This window comes from Pipra filicauda, unplaced genomic scaffold, assembly GCF_003945595.2.
Source record: "Pipra filicauda isolate LSUMZ 115617 unplaced genomic scaffold, ASM394559v2 scaffold474_size475410_pilon, whole genome shotgun sequence".
Lineage (NCBI taxonomy): Eukaryota > Metazoa > Chordata > Aves > Passeriformes > Pipridae > Pipra > Pipra filicauda.
This window is the reverse complement of record NW_024104614.1, coordinates 184,443-208,982: the sequence shown is the minus strand read 5'-3', so window position 1 is coordinate 208,982 and position 24,540 is coordinate 184,443. Positions and strand designations below refer to the sequence as shown.

The 24,540-nt window shown below is 52.1% G+C and overlaps 2 protein-coding genes across 7 annotated transcripts in view; one reads left to right on the top strand and one right to left on the bottom strand.

The window, feature by feature from the left end:
- SLC12A5 (solute carrier family 12 member 5) overlaps nt 1-4,895 on the top strand; it is a 31,889-nt gene extending 26,994 nt beyond the window's left edge. For 2 of the 3 annotated variants that reach the window (XM_027745886.2, XM_027745884.2), the window contains exon 26: nt 146-4,895. In XM_027745886.2, coding sequence (XP_027601687.1) covers nt 146-237 — 92 coding nt within the window. In that variant the 3' untranslated portion in view covers nt 238-4,895. The remainder of the gene's footprint in view (nt 1-145) is intronic. The other variant, XM_027745885.2, reaches the window with a different exon arrangement.
- Nucleotides 4,896-5,593: 698 nt separating this feature from the next.
- On the bottom strand, nt 5,594-22,952 carry NCOA5 (nuclear receptor coactivator 5). Of its 4 annotated transcripts, XM_027745866.2 has the most exons (10): nt 22,862-22,952; nt 19,765-19,951; nt 19,179-19,286; nt 15,208-15,274; nt 11,412-11,771; nt 11,048-11,163; nt 10,796-10,922; nt 9,946-10,145; nt 7,901-8,224; nt 6,857-7,512 (listed from the first exon to the last, which is right to left on the bottom strand). In XM_027745866.2, exons 2-10 carry the CDS (start codon nt 19,925-19,927, stop codon nt 6,857-6,859), a joined length of 2,121 nt encoding a protein of 706 aa, XP_027601667.1. In that variant the 5' UTR covers nt 19,928-19,951; nt 22,862-22,952. The 4 variants fall into 4 exon arrangements, with proteins under 4 accessions (XP_027601666.2, XP_039242158.1, XP_027601670.1 ...); XM_027745865.2 differs by lacking the exon at nt 22,862-22,952 and having other exon boundaries at nt 5,594-7,512; nt 19,765-19,927; XM_039386224.1 differs by lacking the exons at nt 19,765-19,951; nt 22,862-22,952 and having other exon boundaries at nt 5,594-7,512; nt 15,208-15,610; nt 19,179-19,227.
- Between the last annotated feature and the right edge of the window lie 1,588 nt (nt 22,953-24,540).

The following is a 24,540-nucleotide window of genomic DNA, read 5'->3' as shown; positions in this document are numbered from 1 at the left end:
CTGGCCCCTTGGATCAGGAGTGACCCCACCAGCTCCTGCCTCTGGTGTGGGGGTGTCGGTGCTGCAGGGCAGGGGCCGGGCGGGGATGGAGCAGGGCTGTCCCCATGCTCCAATGTGGAGTTCTTCTTCCTTGATGGCCATGCAGACATGGAGTTCCTGGAGGTGCTGACGGAGCATCTGGACCGAGTGCTCCTGGTGCGTGGTGGGGGCCGGGAGGTCATCACCATCTACTCCTGAAAGACGCACGAGAGAGGTTTGTCTGCACACTGAGAGCCCCGCCACCCCTTTGCACCGTGCTCCCGGAGGGGAGGAGGGAAGGCCGGATGGCAGCCGGTGCGCAGAACCTTCACCTGGCTTTGGCCGTGCCCCTGATCTCTCCATTCGAACTGCAGCACCAGATCTTCCGGGAGCATCCAGCACCAGAGCAGCTGTTCCTCATTGCAACACCACAGCACTGCTGTCCTTGTTTATATATAAATATATACAGTGAACCGCGGACTGAGCACCAGAGCCCGGCGCTGCCGCCACCGCCCGCCCCGGCAGGGCCAGCCCCGCCACCAGCCCCAGCACTGCCGCCACAGCCCCTGGCCGGGCAGGAGGGCGGCTGTGCCGAGACGGACCTCGGCCCCACCGTGCTGCTACCCCTGCACGGAGCTCAGCTGGAGTGTGCCCTGTGCCCGCTGCCTGTGCTGTGCCTCCCTGCGAGGTGCTGGGAGAAGACAGAGGCCACCACCACGCTCTCCTTGCCGGACGCTCCTCTTCCCACGTCCAGCAGCTCCTGGGGCTGCCTCCCACAGCACTGTCCCCCCGCTGCCCCTCACCGTCATGGGCCCGGACAGCCCCACCTCGCCGCTGCCTCGGCACAGCCGTCTCCGGAGGCCGTGGGCTGAGCTTGTGGAGATGCAAGATGATGGTTTGGAGGGGGCAGAGGGTGGGGGGGTTGGCTGCGAGGAGTCAGGTGCTGGAGCACAGCAATGCTGCCACAGCAGGGCCCCAGCCTGGGGTGGCTGTGGGGTGTGCCCTGTACCCCCGCTGCTGACTCCAGGCTCTCTCCGCCCTGATGCTCTCCAGGTGCTTGCGCAGCAGTCGGGGTGTGGAGCTGCGGTGTTGGGAGCTGTGCAGAGGCCCTGCCATGTGCAGCGTGAGCCGGGGCCACTCTCCAGCGGCTGGAGCCACGTGGGTGCTGTGGACCCTCGAGGCACCAGCGCCTGGTCTTGGCCTGGCACAGGAGCATCCCCACCCTGCTCCGCTGCCTCCCTGCACTGGGGGCTCTCAGGGCCCAGCACAGCCAGCCTGGTTGGCCCCAGCACCTGCATGCGTGTCCGGGTCCCCCCGTGCCCCGCTGCGCTCCCTGCTGCTCCCCAGGGCTTCGCTGCTAACCCGGCCACGGCCCCTGGCAGACGCAGATGCTGCCGGGGGCTGTAGGACTGTCCGGATCTGTGTGTATTTTTAACATATGCAAAGGCTGTTTGCTGGTCTGGCCAACCAGACACCGCAGCGAGGTGGGGGCTGTAGGGGTCCCACCGCCCCCCAGCATCTTGGCACCCCCTCACCCTGCCGGCCAGGGCAGCCCTGGCACCGGCCACGCCGCAGCCGTCAGCCCCTGTACGCGGGCAGGAGGGCCCACTGGGGAAGATCAAACACCTCTTATCTTTGGCAGCAGCTGCAGGGTCGCCCCCGTCGCCGTTCCCTCCCAGCATCTCTCACAGCAGAGAAACTGAGGCGCTTTTAGCAAATGTGAATGGTTCCAGGAACCACGCAGGAAGCGGTGCGAGGGCAGCAGGGTGCCGCCGGCGCCCGCCCCAGCCCCATGTACATAGTGTACATAATACAGTACGTGTATTTTTAAAGTGATCATATTTATGTTAATAGAACCAGATGAAGTCTATATATAGAGATCTATATCTATTCTGAGAGATGCAGGGCTCTGCTAGCACCAGGCCGCAGGGACAGGGAGCTGAGCCGGGCTGCTCCTGCACAAACCAGGAGCCCATCCGTTGCACCGAGTGCTCCAGAGCAGTGGTGGAGGCTGCAGCCTTCCCCAGCCACCAGCAGCTCCTGGGAAAGGGCCAGGTCGCAGGTTCATTCTCTTCTCAATTTAGCTTCTTAAGAGTTTTCAGGGAAAAGAAGTCACAGACTTTTCTGAACTTGTTTCACAGCAGATTTGAGCTTCCACTCAAAGTGCAGCCTGCTAAGAGTTGCCCTCTCCCGGCAGCGCTGGCAGCTTTGTGCCAGCCTGGCCCCTGAGGCAGCGCTTCGTCCTCGGGCAGAGCCGAGCCCCCACGCTGAAGCACTTGCCCCCTCAGCCCCCCCAGCCAGCTCCCCAGTGCTGCCCTGCACTGCAGCAGGTGCGGAGGGAGCGGGTGCTGCAGCAGCATCCCCGCGGGTGTCTGTCCAGGCAGCAGCTGCCTCCTGCCTGGCACGGGCAGCCCTGACTGGTCCCAGCCCCCTGCCCACCCGTCCCCCCTGCCAACCTTGGCTCCTGTCTCCCTGAGAGCAGGAAACACTCTCTGCACCGGACACTCCAGCCCCCGCTCCCTCTGCAGAGCTCCTCTACTCCTCCAGGTCCAGGCCAAAGCTATTTGGGGATGCTTGGATAAAAAGCAGTGGGTTTTTTGATGTTGTTTTTTTTTTTTTTCTCTCTAAGATACTACTTGGACACACTCCTAGACCAAAACCAAGCCCCAGCTGCACATCTGTGCCTGCTCATACCTTGCTCCTACATTTCCATCACTCCCAAAGTGCCTCCCTTGTCTCCAGCAGCAGTCCCAGCCACAGCCAGACTTTCTGCCAGGGTAGCTCGGCTGCCTGCATGGCTGCAGGTCTGTGTCACAGATGCTGCTGTGGAAGCCACTCCCATGGGCATGGGGAGCTCAGTGTTTACAGTGGGACTGTCAGGTTGAGCTAAGATCTGGTTTCAGCACAGGAGCTCGGGGCTGACAAACGGTGCAGATGCACAGGGCAGCACTCTCCGGTCCTGCCGCCGCCTCAGCTGTGGGAAGAGCAGTCAGGAGTCTGCAAGTGAAAAGTTCCTTTAGTTTCAGGAAGGGCAGCCCATGGGAACCAGGACTTTGCCAGTGTCTAGCTGCTCTACCCCTTGGAGCTGGCCCTACACCACCACACACAGGCTCACGTGCTGTTTGCAGCCTCCCAAAATTATTTGAGGCAGCTCAGCAGCAGCGGGGGAGGCACAGCAGCGGGGGAGGCACAGCTGCCCACACAGCTCATGTGTTCGCGTGGTGTTGGGCCTCGAATGCTTGCCAGCTGCTCTGCCTCTTCACAAGATGCCACCACGCTCCCTGCAGTCGCCCTCTAATTGCAGCTTGGCTGCTGCCCTGCTGGGCCTGAGGCAGCGAGCCCGGTCCCCTCCTGCCCCAGCAGGTCAGTGCCGAGGGCAGAGGCAGGTTACACGCAGACAGCACCCACCCTCCCAGCAGCACGTGAGGGGCTCTTCCATCGGCTACAGGTACAGGGCAGCTGGGAGTGACGTGAGAGCAGCCAGGGCACGCTTCTCTGCTGAGAGGTTTGCTCCATCCCCCCAGCATCGTCAGTGGATCCCATTCCCCTCAGTGCCACTTCCACTCTGACAGCAGAGCCATGGTCCTGGCTCCGCCAGGGAGAAGGAAGGCCAGCCCTTTCCATCACTACTGCTGAAAAAAGGTGTTCCCCCTTCCCCATCCTCCAGCAAGAGCAGGGGCACAGCTCTGGACAGAGCCAGGGTTGCCCCCACACCCCTGCCAGGCAGTTTGGCTGTGGCAAGACAGGAGCTGGTTTCCACAGCGCGTCCCCTCGCCGTCGGCTGGAGAGGGCCAGTTTTAGCAGACAGCACTGCATGTTAGTTTACAAACCCAGCCCTGCACGTTTGGCCTCTGTGAGTGTTCAGTTTCCCCATGGAGCACCCTTCTGCCGCTCCACCGTGGTGAAGACAGTGTCCTCCTCTGGTAGACATGCAAGTTCCTCCTTGGCACATGCGCAGACACGGTCCGGTTTTTGTTCCAGACAGGAAGGTCTTGACCCCCCAGTTTGTTTCACAGGCAGGCTGCTGCTGGGAGCAGCACTGATCAGCACGACCCGCGGGAGGGTGGGCTGGAGCGTGGCCGCAGCAGGCGGGGAGCGTTGGGCCAGTGCACAGCGCTGGTGGCGTGTGCTCCGGTCCCTGCTGCGGGGGTGCCAACAGCCCTGGCCCCCACGAGTGGCAGTGGCAGCTCAGGTCGCTGTGGCCACCACGCAGCACTGGCAGCGAGCCACAGGGCAGCAGGGATGGGAAGCACAGGCAGCATCCAGCCTGGGCGGGTGCTGGTCCGTGGCTGGACGAGAGGAAGGACAAGAGACCGCACAAAGGCAAGAGTTGCACTAGAAGAGTCAAGACCCTCCTCTGTGTAGCAGGACTAAAAACTAGCAGAAAGACCGAAAGGTCTGAGATTTGCTGGTTACAACACTTTCTGTGCTACATGTGCAATATATTTGTTATGAATGTTATCACGAAGTCGGTTCATTCAATACTCTTTTAATCACTGTAGCTAGATGTTCTCCGTCCATTCAAGTGACTTTTATTCGAGTGCAATATTTCAATAGACATGTAGTGACCTAGAATGCTTTGTGTTTTAGAGAATCTGTGTGCAGAGCAATGCAATTAAGTTTAAAACCTTGTAAATAAAACAGGTTGCAAACCAAAAAAAGAAGTATTAGGCTTGCATTTAATTTCTGTGCGTGTTTCAGTGTTGTGCATTAGGCCGCCTCGGTGCAGACCCCGTGTTCTCTGTGCAGGTGTCCATGGAGGAGTGGCTCCTCGGCTGTTGAATGCTCCCTGTTACTGCTTTACTGCTTTACCTGTATTCATTTTTCTAGACTCCTGTCTGCACAAAATGCAATAAATGATTTTATTACACCCTTCACTACTTGCACGGGGACTTTTCACTTGCTTCCAGGTCTCCACAGCTATTTTGCACCATTGCCATAACACGGAGCAAACCCTGACAGGGAGTAGCAGATTGCAGAGGAAGCACACCACAAGGAGAGGAACAGCCCCTCCCAAGGGGCCGCAGTTCCTGCGTTTCACCTCATGCAGATTTCTGATCACCCCAGCAGAGGTGCTTTACCTGGCTGCGGGGTTGTAGAGGCAGAGAATGGGTCTAACAGAGACAGGAGGAGGGATGGCAGACAGACACACTGCTGTCCAGATTCAGGCTGTCTGGTGACAGCAGCCTGAAGTCATGGGACGCCAGTGCTGAAGGCACAGGGACTCACAGACCCCGACCTTGTGCAGCAGCTGCGGCAGCGACACGGACCAGCCCTACCCACCTCTCCCACCACCGGCCACTGGAGAGGCTCCTGACCTCTCCTGCCAGCCCTGCCACGTGCTGCTCCCTGACCCCACACACTACCCAGGATCACCCCCGTCCTCTGTGACAGCAAGTACCTGTGAGGTCCCTTGAACCAAAGTGTTATAAACTGAGACAGCACGGACACTCTCGCAGCAAGGTCTGCACGCGTTCCGCTCAGCATCCAGCACGGAGCAGCATCTGGCACAGCTCATCCAGGAGAGCAGAATAACGTATTCCAGGAGTACTGAGGTGTCAAAAAATGCAACAAATAATTTTTACGGCCTTTTATTAGAAAGTAATGTCCTCTTGTTAACAGCACAGAGAGAAAAGAAATGCTACAACATAAAACCACCTGGGACAAAGTAAATCCTCTGCTTCCTCAGTGTCTCTCGGTTCCCTGTAGGAAGCCCACAGACTCCAAGAAGGCCATGACGGGGAGGACCACACAGTTAAGAGATGTTTTGTGTTCTGGTATCAAAGTATGTTACCGGTTAAAAACACGGTGAAGAATCACTGCCTGATCTTCCACTCCACTGTCCACTGCCAAAGCACTGAAAAACGTATAAAATTATGGTATTGCATCTTGGCACTGCCTCTCCTCCTCAGATGGACAGAACGCCCCATAACAACAAGGTGAGGTTTCAGAGAGCAGGATTCCCCCCATACTTAGTGTTAGGTATTCCCAGGGGAGGGCCAGCAGCACATCAGCATGGCTGCAGCTGATCTACACTAACAACCGTCCCAAAGGCTGTAAGAAAAGGAAATTTATACACCAAATTTAACAGACTGATCTTGACACTGATTACTTGGTGTAGGAAAACTGACAGACCATTTGAAACCTCTGCCTTGGTTGGAAGCTCTTGTGCTGCAGATCTGTGCTCAACACAGGGCGAGGTGAGGAGCATGTGCCTCCCTACCGGGACAGGGTAGGCCAGCGTGGAGGGACTGCAGGGCACAGTTCTGGTTACTGAGCAGTGGTCAGGCATGTGCTTCACGATTTTGGCTGCTAGTGCTATCACTGTACTTCCCAACTGGTTTATACACCATTAAAAAAAGAAGAAAAAAATAAAAAATTCCAAAGAAAAATAGTGCCCACAGTGGTGGGTGTCCAAGGCCCATCAGCACGACGCTGTGTTCAGTCCCTTAATTCCTCAAAACCACTGACCCAAAACTATACTGAGACCATTCAGTGAGCCCAGACTGCAGCTCACTGGGAAGGTGCACCAGGTGCTGGGAATGAGGAAAATGCAGCAGGACTGATACTGTGGCAGTTTCTGCGATGGGACAATACAACCAATGATCCAACACTGTGCTGCAGAGAAAACGAAGCATTCTGCTCCAAACACTGCTAACCAGATCAAGAAGGAAGGCAGCACCAGCAACCATCGGCAGCAATGCTGTGGGGGGTACGCTCTCACCAGAGAGGACATGCACGTCCAGGGCATCTGTCCCGGGTCAAGGATGGGAGACTCCTTAAACAGCTATAAGTATGGAATGGCAAAGGGAAGGGGAACGGGCCTCACAGCTCAGCTCTAATAGTGTCGCTGGTAGGAACCCATCGGCTGCTGGGCTGAGGACCCTGCTCGCCCCTGGGCCACGGTTTGGCTCACAAGGTGGGAGAGGGCAGGACCACTCTGGATAAGGGTGTCCAAGGCTTTCTGTACACTGGGGTTGTCAAAGTTGATACCAGAAGACACTGGCCTTTGAGCGGGCACACTGCCAGGCGCAGGGAGGCGGGTTTGGTGCTGACCATAGAGCGGCTGAGGTTGTGGAGGAGCCCCAGGTCTCGGACCCGCGTTTCTCGAAGGGCCTGGCAGAGCAGGAAGCTGCGTGCTTGGAGTCTGCAATCTCTGCTGAGCCTGGTTTAGATTTCCAGCACTCATCTGTGCTGGCCGGGGCTGCCCACCGGCCAGGTTAGCAAAGTTCTGGTTGGGAGTGCTGCCCGAAGAGCCCGCGGGGGCCGCAGGACTGCTGTTTGCCACGGCGGCTGCTGCTGCTGCCGCCCCGCTGTTGAAGAGACTGAGGATTTTTGCTTGAAGCTCCTGCTGAGGATTAGAAGAGGATACTGGAACAGAAGGAGTAGAGACCAGAGGCTGTGAACCCTGATGAGTCTGAGAGCTTGGAAGGCTGGACTGACTACCCAGGGATGATCCTGAAGGTGCCCCCAAAGACTGTCTTGACATGGGTGCTGGGAAAGGAAGGAAAGGTGGTTAAACCTCTGCAAACGCCCTTGAAGGGGCATCTAAAGAAAACTAGTGAAACTGGTACCAAAGACACAGCATCAGTGAACACCCACCCTCTGACTGGAGCTGCACAGCTCTGGGAACCCAAACCACACTGCAGAACTGAGTGTAGCAACCCATTCAGTTATGGCAGTCCCGTGGGTGCCCTGAGAGAATCCACTATAAAAGGTCTTCCACATGAAAACTCTAAATTGTCTCAGGACTCCCAAGGACATGTCCATCTCAGTAAAATCATGCTCCCAGACTCCTCTGCAGTCCCAGGACTCCTCTCCTGTCCCAGCCCCGTGGGCCACAAACCACATGATAAACCTTGCCTGGGGCCAAGAGACTCACCCTGCAGAGATTCAGAGCTGCCCCGCAGTAACCGTTCCTTCCGGTCCCTCAGGTAATTAATGACTTTATCTATCTCCTCAGCAGTCAGGTAGCGATTGTCTGCCAGCAGGTTCAAGAGAGCCTGGATCCCAGGAGGGTGACCTCCTCTGACACCCTCCTCCATGGGGGGTGGGCGCTCCCGCTCCTGCAGAACAGCTTCATCTGCCATCTTGGCAGCCTGCCGGGCGATCTCCTCCCGCTCCTTCTCCCGGGACTCTGTTTTGTAGCGCTCGTAATTCCTTGCCACCAGCACCATGGCATCAGCTTGGGGCATGTTGCGGTGCTCTGCACAAGGAAAGAAACACTCTGAGTGACCTGAAGTGACACTGAGGGAGGTGCCGTTCCTGAGTGACAGTGACCTGAAGTGACACTGAGGGAGGTTCCGTTCCCCCCTGACCACCAGCACAGCACAGTCAGCAGCAGGCACTGCCCAGGGAGTGCCAGTGCAGACTTGGGAGCTTCCCAGGCACACGGAAACAGTTACATTTCCAAGGCCAACAAAAGGCCCACAGCTATCACCCAGCAAGGCCAGCCTTTCCTTCCAAGGCCCAAAGCTCTAAGCAGACATCCTGTCATCCCAGAAATGTCTTTCCTGCCTCTCACCAGTTAAAAGGGAAAGCAGCTCCCTCTACCTCTCACATAAATCCTCAGCACTCCAAGAGGAGACAGTCCCAGTCATTTTACTGCGAAACCCTTGGACAGATCCAAAGCTTGCCCTTTGAAGGCTGCAGGCTTCCCAGAGGAGGACAGCCATGGGAACACTTTTGTTTCTGTACTGCCAACACCTTAACATCGCATGTGCTGGTGCAGCTGGGGAGGAAGCAGCACTGGCTTAGTGTCACATGGCTGCTCATGTTCACCACTCTGGGGAAACGAGCAGCAATCAAGTTCCCTGAAACAACCATGCAGGGAAAGGTGGCCACGAGCAGTTGAAGTGAGCATATTTAATCTCTGCAATGAGCTGTGGATGAGCTAATGACTGGGGTTCCCACCAGGTCTGATACACCGGCAGATCCAGTGCAGAAAAGAAGCTTTGGCCTCCCGCCAGAGGTTTAACAGGTGTTAAACCAAAGGAGTTAAGAGTTAAAACCAAGGGCAGTGGAAAGCCCAGTGACAGTGTGCATGAGCTGTGTTCCTTCAGGAAATGAGAGAACTCTCCTATCACATCTGCATCTGATGTTAAAAGAAACTGGGCTTCTCCAGTCAGTGAGCACACACCAATCACTGACTGTGCACTCAGACATTTCCTCTCCCAGATGAACTCACAGAACATTATTTGGGAACACAGTAAGGGAGAAATAACCTTTGAAAGCTCAACTTCGGTCAAACCAGTCACCTGTGTAGACAGAGTATATGAACAGGCCTATGATCAGAGCAAAGGCTGCTTTCCCAGATCACATTCTCACAAGGCATTTTTAATACCTACACCCACCCTCATGCAACAACCAAGTCACCCCCTGAAATGGAAAGTGATGTGACAAGTGTAATGGCTCTAAAAAGTAGAGCACATATACCCAAACACTTTGTAGTTCTATCTTTTTATAACTCCTCCCAGTTTCATCATCAGATCTCTACCTTGACCAAATCTTTATTAAAACACATTTGAAATGTGTCCTGTAATTTGTCACATTCCAAACAGGCTCTCTTTGAAAGCAACAAGCGATAGACTAAGGTTGGGCTGGTATTACTCAGAGATCTCCCAGGGCAGTGCAGCCATTTCTAGCACTGGGGTCCATGACTTTTCCTGAGACAGGAAAGCTGGCAGTGTTAGAAGCCAAGAACACATCTGAGATTCCCTCTTGGCAGGAATTAGACAGTCCTTTTGACAAAGGGCAAATAGAGTGTTATGGGAGCTTGTAAATAATGATATTCATGTTTATGACACTGTGTCAACTCATTAATAACTACTTATGTGACAGCAAGGATGACCTTTGTCCTGTGTGGTTCTGCCTGAAAGAAAGGTTCAGAGTGACCACGCAGTTCCCAGCCTACTGAGACCTCAGTACCTTGTGGGGTGCCAAACATGATGTTAACAGTGCAAGAGCGGTGAACTTGATGCTGCTGGGTGATGACAATGGCAAAAGGAGACCCTCCTCTGCTCACATCATCCAGGGCTTGTGTCAGTGACATCTCTGTGTTGAGGAAGATCAGGTCCACTACCATGCCCAGATCCCGCACCTTCCGCCCCACTGACTCGGCGTACTCCCTGTCACAAAGCAAAGCCAGCAGTTTAACACGTCAGTCACACACAGAAACAGAAACCTTGGCACATTCACCCTCTCCACCATCTCAGATTCGCTTTTCTGATGACTTGCCCAACTTCATTATGTTTATCAGGACAGTACTAAAGCAATCCCATTACAGTAATAGAAAAGCCCTTATTCTGATCTGAATCAGTCATTTCAGTTTAACTGAAATAAATTACAGATCAAGCCTTGGCTTAGCTGAGAGAGAGTGTTTGCAAAGGGATTTACGCTATTATAAATTTGTTCACACAAACATGTGTTTAAACTGAACTCATTAAGGGAGGAAATTTATGCCTGCAGACGTCCAAGGGGTACAGAGCAGAGCAGCCAACCTACAGAACTCAGCCTGTCATGACAGGCTGATATGAAGAGTAGGTAGAAAAGTATGAGAAGGTAACAATGGGGAAATAAATGCAATCACAAGATACATTTCCACATCTCATCAACATATATTCCCAGAAGAGCAACAAGGAGCTATAGCTTTCTGAGGACTCTAAAACCACATTTCTCAAGAGCAACCCATAAGACAAACAGCCTCAAGGCAGGACTAAGTTTACATCCATTCTCCTCTACCATGCAATAATAAAACCGTTTGTAACTATTTTCTTACTTTGTCTGTTTATTCACCACTATCACAGAACAATCCACAGGTCTCTCTGCATCGAAACGCCTCTTGATTTCCTCATAGTACTGACGGTACAGCTCCTCCCGGCGCCGCTCCTCGCGCTTCAGGCGGTCTGAAACGAGCCGCAGGGACAGAACAAGTGATGCCCTTTAGACCTGCTCAGAGGGGCAAAGAACACCACGGGGTCGGCACTGCAGCACCCCTGCACCCTCCCATTAAAGTGTTCCAGGTACTCACCCTCTGAACTCACTGGAGCTCTATCGAAATGGTCCTTGTAGCGGTCGTAGTAAGAGTCGTCCTTGCGCCGGTAATAGTCCTCAAGGCGCAGGTAACGGTCGTAAGATTCGTCTCGTCTGCAACGTTCACAGAAACAGCAAAGGGTTCTGTGCTCCAGCACAGTCTCAGGCAGTGACTTCAGCCAGTGCATCCCACACAGACCCTCCCCAAGTTTAATATCTGAGGTACCCACCCATTCCCCACAGCATGACTCTCCCCAGCCAGGGTGATTTCCTTAAACACCTGATACCACCTAAACCAGCACAGCCAGCGTGGCAGAAACGCCATAAAAATGAACCGGCAAACACGATCCGGTCGAGTTTACCTGTACATGGGGTCTCGAGGGTCTCTCATATCCCGTGGATCCCTCACATCTCGTGCATTTCTCATATCCCGCGGATCCCTGTATCGGTCATACAGCGGCTCCCGTGGGTCACGAAGATCTCTAACATCACGCGGGTCCCGCAGGTCCCTTGGATCCCTGATATCCCGTGGGTCTCGCAGGTCCCGTGGGTCCCTGTGGTCTCTGGCGTCACGCATGTCTCTGGCTCGAATGTCTCGAGCGTCTCTGGCATCTCGCCCGTTCCTGCCATCCCTGCCATCTCTGGGGTCCCTCCGTGGGCTCCCCCGAAGAGGGGAGCGGTCGCGTCTGCCATCTCGGCCATCCCCGTAGGCATATGGCTCTCTGAGGAAAACACCAGGGAAATTCCGTTAGCCTGCAAACGACACCGGTACGGTTACCCCTAGATCTCTTACCTGAGGTGCCAAAGCGACCCTTCTCTCAGCAGCTGAATCCTCCCTCCTATCCCACAACAGCAAAAATTGCCCAAAAAATCATATTTTTGAAGAAGTCTGGAGAAGGTTCTTAATTCTACCGTTCATTCAAACAAGACCCAGAGAGCTCTTTAATGGAGCATCACTAAAAGTGTAGAGCACCTGTGGAAGAAGTGAACAGGCACTTCAGAAATGACCATTTCAAGGCTTCTGTCCTCCAACGTCAGCCACAGATCATCCATCAAACATGTTTTGCAAATTCTCTGAGAGAATTTAAGGTGATGTAGGCCACTACCTACAAATATGTGATAGCCAGGAGCGTTCAAGGGATCCATTAAATTCACTGGTCAGTGACAGCAGAACACCTGACACAATGTTACTGGCGTGTGATTAAAAAAGGAGCAGCTTGTGACCAAAGACACTGCAGGGTCCACGTTGTGGCTGCATTTGTGTTGCTGACAGAAAGCAAGAACAGCTATTGCCGTGTCCTGGATTTGAGGGATATTTCCGTAGAGAACCAGTCTTATGTTTATGATGCCACATGTTAAGAGGGTACTAAACCCAACCAGCACTGCATCTTCAGCAGCCGTAACAGGCTTCTCTGTTGGATCTGAATGATCCAGCTCATTCAGACTTTGTCTTCACAGGCAAGGAAGAATAATGTTCCAGTCTTCATCTTTCCCCAAAACAGTAGTGTTTTTTCCAAGTTGTACTCTGTTTTCCAGAAAAAAACATAACTTCACTGTAGTCAAAGCCAAACATAAAAAAAACTTGCAGAGAAACTACTGTGCTTGATGTGTTTGGAATATTCTTCCCCCAAAATACTGACAACCATCAGGAAAAACCCCAGCTTTTTGAATCTTTTTATTTCCCAAACTTGACAAGACTTTTACAGTTCTCAACCAGCCTAATCTAGTTCATGAAAGACAAGCAGAACGTAAGTCTGCACCCACTGCAGTGCAGTCATGTAGTGGTCACCTGGAGAGAATAGCGAGTCGGATGTGCCCAAGTTCAGGGTCAGGCAGAGCAGACAAGATGGAGGAGCAGAGTCTGTGCGTGGATTTTGGTGTTGGACACTCAGCTGTGCTTGGAGATACACAGGAGTGCTGGCATTCTCTGTTTGTGTGTCAGATACAAGCCATATTTTGGGACAAACTAGAGTTGCCACCAAGAGCATAAACAGCCTCCTCCTATAAGAGACGCTATTTGCAGACAAACAAGTGCAAACTCCCTCAGCCTCTTGGACAGGCAATGTGCTTATTGTTTGTGATCTGCATTGAAACCACATCTCGTAAGAGTCATGGCCCCCTTCCCCCCAAACCTACAGTGAACAATGGCAGAAGCTCAGGGGAAACTTCTGACTTGCTCTAATGGAGGTCGAGTGGCTGATCTTTCCGTAGCTGTGAGACCATTTAGCAAAACAGCCAGATGCAGGGGAATTGTTTGGCATATGACATTTATTCTGCTGGAGTGGGGGTGACCAGAACAGGCCACATTCATTATCTGCAGAGACAAAAAGATCCGGAATGAACAACACACAACTGCGACAGAAGTAGAGACGTGGCACAGGTCCCCTCGGCTCTCGTGCCCACGTGACTGCCCAGCTCCAGGGAGGTGGCAGCACAAAGGCACAGCTCCTTCCGCTTCCACACCTCAGTCTCCATGGTCCGACTCCCGCAGTGTTGGCACCTGCTCAGGACACGGCACCGCCGGCCCGGCAGCGCAGGGTTCTGCACCCCGGCTTCGGCAGCTGTGATCCCAGGCCATGGCGTGGGTCAGAGTCCATCGCCCGCAGCCACGCCCAGGACTTGATGACTGAGAGCTCATCACCTCCCATGCCCATGGTGCTGTGTGGGACCTGGTGCTAACCACACGGGATGACCACGGTGTCTGCAGTGCCAGCTGGAATCCAGTGCCTGTCACAGTGGCACCAAAGCCCTTGGCAGCCGTGGCAGTTCAGTTCACAGCCTGGTGCCCACAGCAGCATGGCTCACGCACCTTCAGTGCTCCTTAGGGCCATGACATGGGCACCTCAAACAGGCAGGGTGTCACAGGGTCCGATGCCCATGGCATCAGTGCCTGCTGCTTGTCCCTCTGCAGCATAGTCCAAGGACCAGTGCTCTTGGCATGGGTGCCTGCCCCTCACCCCTGCAGTGCTGCACGGCGCCGTCAGTGGCACGGAGGCCAAAGACATGCCATCAGTGCCTGCTGCTCACGTACTCCCAAGGTCTTCACACCAGCACGGAGCACACCTGACTCTGCTTGGCCCAAGGTTTGCTGCATCGTCATGGGAACCCACAGAACAAGAGCTGTGTGCCCAAAGCATTTCCTGGGCCTGACACCCACCCACTGGTCTCTGCAGGCACATCTGGCCCTGTGCAGGGTAAGTGCAACACATAAAAAACATAAATGGTGCCAAGAATTGAAGCTACTCATTCTCTGGGCTTTTTTTTGGTGTAAACGTCCTGCTAGTTGCACTTTTTTCCCATTTTTGGTAATTTAACTGGTCAAGTTAGTGAAGAACACCAGACACGTGGGAGCTTGATTACCTTCAAGTTCAACAAGAACCACTCCTTTGTGTGGAAAACTTTACAGTACAGGCACAGGGGTAGATGCCTTATACCAAACTACACCACAGCATGTCTTTGTGTGCTCCCTAGTAATGCTGAGGAAAGGAAACTGAAGTAATCTTCCTGTGGCAGGTCCATCCACGTCTTCTCCCCTTGCCTGTGACTTCCCACACAGAGGGAAGTCACACTGTGCCCATTGAGAAGCGGTGAACCAGAAGCTGGAGGGTACATGTCAGTACCACACTGTGGGGGCTTCAGGCACAGACAACACGAGCGCAGGTGCAGGCAGGACCATGCAAGAGACATTTTGCTCTGTCTTGTGCCTCATTCAAGTGCTCTTTTCCAGTCTCATTCTCACACTGGCAGCTTTCACCATCAGAAGAGGCAAGACCCCAAAGTCCTCTGCAGTGTTCCCGGTGCTGTGCTGCAACCCCTTGGCATTCTTTAGCTATGCCTCGGCTTCTCCGATGCTGGAGGCAGGAGCAAACATCAAGGGTACTCTTCCTCACAAGGCTCTTACAGCCTGTGCTGCAAAACCTAACACTTGGCTGCAGTAACAGCAGTAGACACGAGGTTTCCCTCGTGCCCCTCGAGGTGTCAGAGCCAGAAGGGCTCCCAGAGGTGGAGCAGCCACGTCCCGACTGTCTCACCGGAGCATCGCTGTTTGAGTGGGGAGGTGGCGGTAGGGAAGAGACACAGACATTTAGCACAGGCCGCTGGGCTCATGCCCTGGAGGCCTGAATTCCTAGTATAACTCACTGCTTCCGGGTACTTTACCTTCGTGTCGGACTGGACCTTGATGAAGCCTTATTCATATTTCTTCTTTCCACTGCTTTATTAATATCTGTAAAGAATAATCAACCCATCTGTTCAATGCTATGAAACAAAAAAAAAGATCATCAGCACAATTCAAATGAAAGCAACTTAAGCTCAACAACATCCAGATGGTGCAAGAAAATCCATTCAGCAGAGAGACATTGTCACTTTGACAATTTTTTATTAAGTTTAGATAGTACAACATAATGAAAATTTCATGGATTTCTCTGACTTCAAAATAGGGTGGACAGCTTTGGGTGAAGTTTTAACCCTGCATGTTCAGGCCTACATCCAGACTCTTCATTCCATAAGAGAACCTCTTTCTTCTGCAGTCTATGAGCGAGCAGAAAGCGACTCATGGACTCTAGGAGAAAAAGCAGAGTCTGAAAACCTCCAAGAAAGGTATGATGGCCAGCACAGTCTTAAGTTCACAGCCAGTCCTGTTCAACGGAGCATGCCGCTACCCTTGTCAGAAATAATCCAAGGGTTCTCAAGTGGCACTTGCAACTGCCTTCCGAGGGACTGCTGCAATTAAGGTGCACAGCCCCCACCACCAAGAAATGGGATCCGGGAGCCTGGAGCACAAGCTCCTTATGAAGTCAACATGGTGCACTCAAAACACCACTGTTAACAGGATGCAAACTGAGGCAACAGACGGGAAATTTGAAAACTGGTTGGCTTCTGAACATCTCCATGAAAAACTCCATGAAGTGAAACACAAAGAAGTAAGAGAGCTGAAGAAACAGAGTCTTGTTCTCAACCAGCAAAAGTGAAGTTGCCCAGAACTGGCAGGGACCCACACTGTTCTACTGTTAAGAAACAAAGTCTCCCATGACAGCTGACTGGAGATGAAAGAATGCACTGGAGTGGGGCAAGAGCAAATAGAAGTGACTTTGGACATTTTACTGAGAGCCTTTTAAGGAAAAGAACAAACCAAACCTAGGCCCTATCTGCTCCCTCAGAATCTATCAACAATTAACATTTCTGATGAGTTATTTGCATTAACTACTTTCAAAGCCCTTGCAAGAGAATAAACATGCGACAGTGTCTTTAGGCAGACTCAGTCATAATATATTCTGTAACTTCCCAAACTATCCTTTATTATTTCCAAGACTAAAATTGGAATTAAGGGATCAGGTCTAATTTTTGCTCTTGTTGTCAATGAAGCAGCAGCATGTTCCCTTTCTGTGGGGGGAGAAAAGCGAGAACAATCTGAACATTAACTACAACTGCAGCATAACAACATTCACAGGACCCCAAAGCATCTCTCCAGGAACAAACACAGCTGCAGCTTCTACTGTCACAAACTACACGTGGAGGACATTTACTCTCTACACAGTTTTAGTCACTAAAGACAGGAAAATACTTCTGTGCATTTGTGGAAATACCTGTATGATGCTACACTGGAGTTAAACTCTCCCCAAACCTTTTACCTTGTTGAGTTATTAGCAATTATATTTAATACTCAGTCTGCATAGCTGAAGTAACCGTTCTCCTTGCATTTATTATTTAGTTGGTAATTTTTTTCCCCTTAAAGTCAAGTGTTACCTTTAAGTAAGACACTAGCTGCTTTCTTTGGTTTAAGATTATTTTTATTTTCTCTTTTAAGATGCCATTGCAGAAACCTATTATGATTTTTACACCCAATACATTTATTTCAAATAAAAAAAAGAATTTAATTCTGCACAAAAATACTTAACTAGAAGAAAAAAAACCACCTTTGACAGGGATCCATCTCTTGTGCAAAATGAACAGATTTAATAACACTTTATTTAATGCGAATAGCATTTACAAGTCAAGTATTTGAACACTGACAAAACTTCAGGAAAAAAACCCCAAACAAAAAGTCTTCTATCCTGTAGGATTTTGAGATGACAAGGCCACTGTAATCACACAGTGTAACCTTCTGAACAAACACAGGTGACAGGAGTTTCTGGAATCACATTCCTCTCCCAAGTGCAGCAGTGGCACTGAACTAGGGCTTATCTTTTAGCAAAACATGCAATTCCAATTTAAAAGTCTTCAGAGCACAGAAACCACCACAGCTCCAATAAGTTACTCCAGAAGCCAATTACTCTGCTGTTAAAGAAAACTATTTATTCCCATTTAAGGAATTGTCACACCTATGCCTACCAGATTAAAACTCCCTGATCTCCAGGTCTGCCTGTAACACACAGATCACATCACTCCTTTCCCTCTTGAGGCTTTTGCTAGTTTTGTTCTTTAACTCTAAACCTCTCTCTCAGGTTTTACCAGGGCTTCTCCAATTTAGCATTATCCTTTTTTGAACCAGGCAAAGCAGAACTGAACACGATATTCCAGCAGCAAAACCCCACAGGTACCAAAGCCTCCCTGCTCGCACACCTGTGTTCTGTAGGGCCAAGGATGTTCAAAGCACTGGCCGGGCACAGACCCTCCCTTCCAGGTTCACTGAAAGCTCAGGCCTGTCTGAATCCAGCTTAAGAAGTCCAGTTCCTTTCACCATCAGTGACTCAATCCTCATTATCTCATTCTCTTTGTAAAACATTATATTTTCTCTCCAAGTCACCTATAAAAGCACTGTATGGCCAGGAATCAGTTTTTCCAGACCATGATTCAAAGCACTGAGATATTCCATCTGTGTTACACTGACATTCATGTGAGACCCATTTAACTCTGTTGGTTTTAACTGTTCCAGTTTCTTATCAAATCAAACCCCTTACAGCAATCTGTACATCTGCTACTTCCAGCACCATAAGAGTAAGTTCGACAGGATTTATTTTGATTGGCACTAATCAGTTCCCTTCTCACTAGTGTCAGGTGAAAGAATCCCTCTGTTTCCAGGCGCTGATGCCAGGCTCATCCCATTTACGCTGCCTATTGGCTCACCTGCAGCACTCTCCTAGCTCCTTGGAAACTCCCTAGTTCTCCCAGGCTTGTGGAAAAACACCAGTAACAGCCTAGGCAGCTCTGCATTTCACTGAGCCTCACAAATGTTAATTCTTCTGAGAGGTCTAGTTTTGGTATCTGCTGTTTTACCTTTTTTGTTTTGCTACTGAAATGGAAATTATATTAAACACACCTTCTGCCTCTTCAAAAACAGAGAGCAGAAACATTAACTGGTTCTCTCCAGTAAGAAATTTTATCATTTCCAGTCAGTTACCTCCTAGTTTCTAAAACAGCCACTACACTTGGACAATGCTGGACATCAATTCTTCTTGTATCCTTCTACCCTCCTCATCTATTTGCCTCCATTTCCATCTCCAGGCTCCTATTTTTTATTGTACACACACCTTCCCACAGGATACTATTTATTGCTCCTTTCATTCTTTTCTAAGTCAAACTGTTTTTCTTCAAATTAGCACAGGCTTACTTCAAAGTAATTTTTTTCCTTCCATTTAGAAGATTACTCGTGGATTTCTAACCATTCATTTCCATTTAAGTCTGCTCCCAGCACATTTAGCAGAATTATCTTCATCTTTATGAAAATGTCCTTTTTAAAGTACTCAGTATTTATAGCACTGCTTAACGAGCTGGTTCCACACGGGCAAAAATCTGAGTTAAGGTTACTTATCCAACCAGCCGCTAAGTGCTGTGACCAATTTCTCTGAGCATGTCAAGACGAAGCCCAGTTTTGGTTTACAAATGTTATTAAACCGTGCTGGCGGTTTCAAGGATCGCTCTCCAGGGCTTACTTGTTGCACAGTTTCTTACACAGGGTAAGAGAGCTTCCCAAACGCTAACATGTAAAAATTCAGAGTAAGACCCGGGCAGCAAGGTGAGCCACACTGCAGGTGGAGCACAGAGTGGGAACTCAGGAGGTAAATCCACACTGAGCAAAAGTGATTTGAGACCAAGGCCGGGCAAGTTTCAAGGAGCTTTAAAACCAGAGCACTCTTTCTTTCTCCCGAACGCATGCTGGGGTCAGGAGAGCGCGGAGCAGTTTTCCTTACCTAATCTATACCCTTTATAAAGGCGACCCTTCTCACCGTCCAGAGCGGCCTGGACATCTTCTAGACGGTCATACTGCACGAACCCATAGCCATGGTACATGCTGAGGGCTGCAAGAGTTAACAGCAGGGCAAGACCAGTTACAACCGCGCCACAGTGCCGACCCACACCTAACCCCACCAGCTGAACTCCCACAGGGGCTCTACCCACTTCCTGGGAAAAATCAAATCCACCAGGACCAAAATGCAGAGCTCAAAGGCTCTGATCAACTCCCTTCTGATAAGGCAGTGACCAAAATACAGCCCATGAAGTGACCAAGATTTGACTTGAGAGGCTAAGAAGTCACTTGAAAGAGCATTGTAGCATCACACCGTGACCCCAAGAGCTAAAACACAGCTGATATATTTGCATTACGTTTGAGCTGTACTGAAGGAATCACTTTTCCAGAGAAAATTATCATTAAAAGGTCACTTTTTAGGAACAACATTAGTCACTCCTCTCATCACCATCAAATAGCATTTGACAAGCATGAAGCGATATTTCTCACTGAAATCCCTGCCACGAAAAGCCATAAGATAATATACTAACCCCTGATTTTGCCATATTTTGAAAATATCTCTTCCATTTCTTCACGAGTCATGTGGTCTGTGGGCAAATTGCCGACAAAAAGTCTTCTCTCTAAATCCTGAGGATTGGTGCTGTTAGTGAAGTCGCTCTGTTTGATGCTATTGCTCTTGCGTCCTCGAGCCATTTTGCTTTCGTTCCAAATCCAACTCTTCGCAAAAAAGAAAAATGGCCATGCATATAATTTCAATCCATGACATTAAAATTAAACTGGAACAAGATTAAACTTAACAGCTTTGCAGACTAGAAGCCAACTGGGTCTGCTTGACGCAAACTTCACTCCAGAGAAATCTTAATATGAGGGACACAGAGGTCAGGCAAAAACGTTCACTGCAGCATTTTGGTTGAGCTTTTCTGTAATACCGAAAGGTAGCAAACCTAATTATTTTGCAGATAGGTTTTAATGGTTTAACTCCAACCTAAGATACAAATAGCACTAATTTTCCACTAAAAAGCCTTAACTTTAAGCTTTTCAATACACCCATTGTTGTCACATCTAGTTCTTCAATCCACTGAAAATTTATGCAATGTTTTAATAAGCGGAAAGGAAACATTCATTGCAACATTGCATAACAGCACCCAAATATTCCAATAAGGCCTGGAATGAGGCATCAGGAAGTACTGCTGAAACGCTCCTGAGCGATCACACCTGGATCACTTCACTAAGTGTGATATCTCAGCTTTCCAACTCCAGAAAGCAAAGCTTCTCACCCATACCCGTTAGACAGCAAATCCCTGTCCCCATGGAGATGTCAGCTCCCACAGCAGGCGGGTCCACAGCTGGGAATTCAACCACCCCCAGGTAAATGCTGCACCCTTCCTCACCTCCCCCATGCAGCAAAAGCACATTCCCTTAGCCCACACCCCTGCACACAGCTGGAGCAGTCAGCAACATTCACTGCACAAACTCACTCGAACAATTACAAAACAAAAAAAACCCCAACAAACAAAAAATAACATAACAAACACTACCGAGCTAATAAGAAACGCCACCCCCACAATTCAGACTTTCTGGTTTAAAATTCACCACCAGATAAAGCTTAAAGAAACAGATAACCCTGGAACTTTCAAGATGAACTCGAAAGTTTGAAAACTATTTAATAAAGTTGTCCTACTTCCTAAACATTCACCTAGAGGAATGCAGGATGGGATTTTCTGCTTGCAGCATGCAAGAAGCCTGGAAAGAGAAAGCTGATGACATTGAGTGTATCAACAAAAACTTCTCCTGTTAATCATGTGGTGCCTACAACCACCACAATCCCTAGCAGCAACCTAGAGGATACAATTTAAAAGTTATCTCTAAATAAAACAAGTCAAATGTCCAAAAACATAAACCCAGCTTCATATAAATACTTTTACAACACTTAACTGGCATGAAAAATACATCTACTCCAGATTTGAGACATAAAATTTATTTATTTATTCTTTAGAGATCAATCAATTTCACATTTGTATCACTCTTCCCATTTTTTGGGAAACTCTGCAGAAATGGGAGGCAGAGAATGGCTCCCTGCCTAATAAACTTCTTAAAATGAACTGTCAGAACAGTGAGGAGGAAAAAACCCAACACCGAAACCAAAATTCAACAAAATTCATTCTTTCCATCACTTTTGCCCCAATCGTCCTGTAAGTTTGTCCACGCACACACGTATATATAGAATTTTACCTTCCCCATCAGAAGGGCCAAATCTCATCACGTTTTTCTGCATGGAAGCACTGGATTTCTATTCCACTACTGCAGCTCAAGTTCTCATTAGCTGAGGGGAAAGAAGTTTTCAAAATTCCCTCAAAATGACAAAGTGGCAATAAAACATGGAAGGACCCATCTGGCCCAAGTTCCCATGAGGAGCAGGATTCCTTCTCCAGCTCTGAGCACCATCAGGGACAAGGATGGGGACACAGAGCCCCTGCAAACACCTGCCGGGGCCACATCTGTGCGGGTGGTCTCGGGGATGCCACAGACACACACAGCAAACAGGTGTCAAACAGGCCCCCAGCTGCTGCTGGGACATCTCACTTGCAACATAAAAAGCTGTAAGAAACTCCCTTTTCTTTTCCTCAAGGGTGGGGATGTGGGGGTGGCTGAGGAACAAGGTGCAAGAGCTTTCCACGTGAAGAAAAACAGGGAGCCTTTTTCCCACTTCAATCCCAACACTCAGACGAGTTGAGTTACTCCAGAACTTCCATCTAAGAGCATTTCCCGGCTCTGACCATTTCCCACGCAGTTGATCACATAGCTAAGGGTCATTTAGTGATCATAAGACCAGAATAAACGAATGTTGTTGTCCCAGCTCTAGCCACGCTACACCAGGTGAACAACTAATTCCTACATTAAATCTTTCTGTATGGATGCAGCCAGAGAGGCACCAGGGTAGCTTAAAGGTGCCAATTCCCCGCGGAGTAACTATGACAGGACAGCCCACGGCAACAAATCCTCTGCGCCAACAAATCCTCTGGAAGTTAATTAAAGCCACATCTCTAAAAACCTTATACTTAAACCCAAAGTTGTTTATTAGTAGCGCTACAGCTTCGGGAAGCAAGACTCTGCCGGAGTGGTGCATTGGAGCTAATTTGCCACAAGCGAAACACGACACAACTCCGCGAGAAGTCCGCGGGCCCGGCAGGGACAGCTGGCACCGAGGGCAGAAGGCAGCGGTGCCGAGGAGCGGGGGACTCCCCTCGGGGCCGACCCGCCCGCCCGCCCCGGCCTCCGCACACGGTAACCCGGGGAGCGCCTCCGCCTTCCTTCCTCCCGCCCCGACGCCGCGGGCCCCGGGGCGGCGGGGACGGGCCGCCGCTCCCACGGGCCGCTCTCCCCGCGGCCCCCGCACGGCCGCCAGGGCCCGGGCGCTGCCAGCGCCGCTCACGGCCCGCCCCGAGCCCCGGCGGTTCCGCACCGCCCGGACGCGCGGCGGAGGCGCGGCCCGCCCGCAGGCCGCGGGGCGCGCCCGGCCCGGCCCCAGCCGGCGGCCGGGAGGGACCGGGCCGCCCCTGGGGCTCGCTGCCGCGCGCCGCTCGGCCGGGCGGTCGGCGCAGCGCGGCCGCGGCCCCGCAGACTCACCGCCGCTGCCGGCCCGGTCCCGGAGCCCCCTCAGGCCGCCGCTGCCGCCAGGACAAAGGCGCCACCCGCCGCTGCCGCACGGCGCCGTCGCAAAGCGAGTGAGGAGAGAGCGCGATCGCTATGGCGACGCGCGACGCTTTACGGCACGGCGCGGCGGCGGGCCGCCCGCCATGTCTACCGAGGCAAGGGGTTGGATCCTGGCATGCACCGCGGGCCGCGCCGCAAGGCACGCCGGGAGTTGTAGTCCCGAGGAGGACGGGAGGGTGCGGCCGCTGGGTGGCGCTACTGGACCTCGCGCGGGGGAGGCGACGAGACCGCGACCGGGATAGACCGGGATTGGGATCAGACCGGGACTGGGATCAGACCGGGAGTGGGACTGGGAGCAGACATGGACTGGGACCAGAATCAGACCGGGACTGAGATCAGATCGGGACTAGGACCAGGATAGACCGGGATTGGGATCAGACCGGGATTGGGATCAGATCGGGAGCAGGGTCGGGGTTGAGATCAGATGGGGACTGCACCTAAGACTGCTCAGGGGTCAGGGTCCCTGTGCTGCACCCCCAGCCCCAGGGCCATCTGAGCAGCAGCACCGACGCTGCTCTGCCCTGCAGTGCGAGCACCAGCACCAGGGGCTCTCGTAGGGGCTCCCCTTGGAGCAGCTCCTGCTGCCTGGGAGCAACAGGTCCTGCTGCCACCCAGGGCCAGGAGCAAGGGGCACTCACAGCCCGGGGCCACAGGGGACCCTGCACAGCCAGTGCCTGGGGCTGTGGGGACTTCCCAGGCCGGGCCCAGGGGAGTCGGGCCCAGAAATCCCCTCTCCGCCACTGCCACCTCCCTCTGCCCTCGAGACTCCCCCTGGGACCTTTTGTGCTCCTAAGCGAGTCAGTTATGGGAAGTGACATCAGGCTGGGGAGTGACATCGGGTTGGGGAATCCAGAGCATGCGGTTGGTTCCCAATTTCCCCAGGAGCAGCTGTGACCTGGCGATGGCCACGCGTGGCCACCAGCCTGGGAGACCAGGGAAGTGGCTGCTGTGGTGTGTCCTCTCAGGCACCACGACAGAGGGGGCACAGTGTGACTGTGGGGACAGGGTGGCAGTGCCCTGTGTGACCGGGGCACCAAGGAATGCTGAGGAGCTGCCACTCGCTGCCCGGCCACCACAATGGAAAGGGGAGTCCAGGAAACATTTCCAGAATGGGCAGGGAAGCTGGAAGTTCCCTGGGGCCTGCTGGCAACCCTTCTGGGGAACTTAGATGGAGGCACAGCCAGGCCCTGGTGCTGTCACCCCTTCCCCTTTCAGGGCTGACGTGTGTGGGGCTTGTGGTGGTTGTGGGGGCTCTCCAGTGTTGCAGCCACAGAGGTTCTTCATGGTCCCAGCCATTGGGGCTCTCCAAGGTCACAGCTGTGGGGGCCCTCCAGATTCATAGCCACGGGGATTCTCCAGGGCCACAGCTCTGAGGTGCTCACAAAGGCTGCAGCTCTGAGCTGCTGTCGGGAAAAAAGAAGTGAAACCTGGAGCTCCTGCCGGGGAGGGGGGGCTGCACAGGCGCTCCCCTCCCCTCCCCGCGGACCTCGGCTGACCCCTGCCCCTACTCCTGCCCGTGACCCCGGGCCGGGGGTCCCGGTCGGCACTGCCCCTGCCCGCGGGCCGGGTGGGCAGCGCGGCGCTCGGGGGGG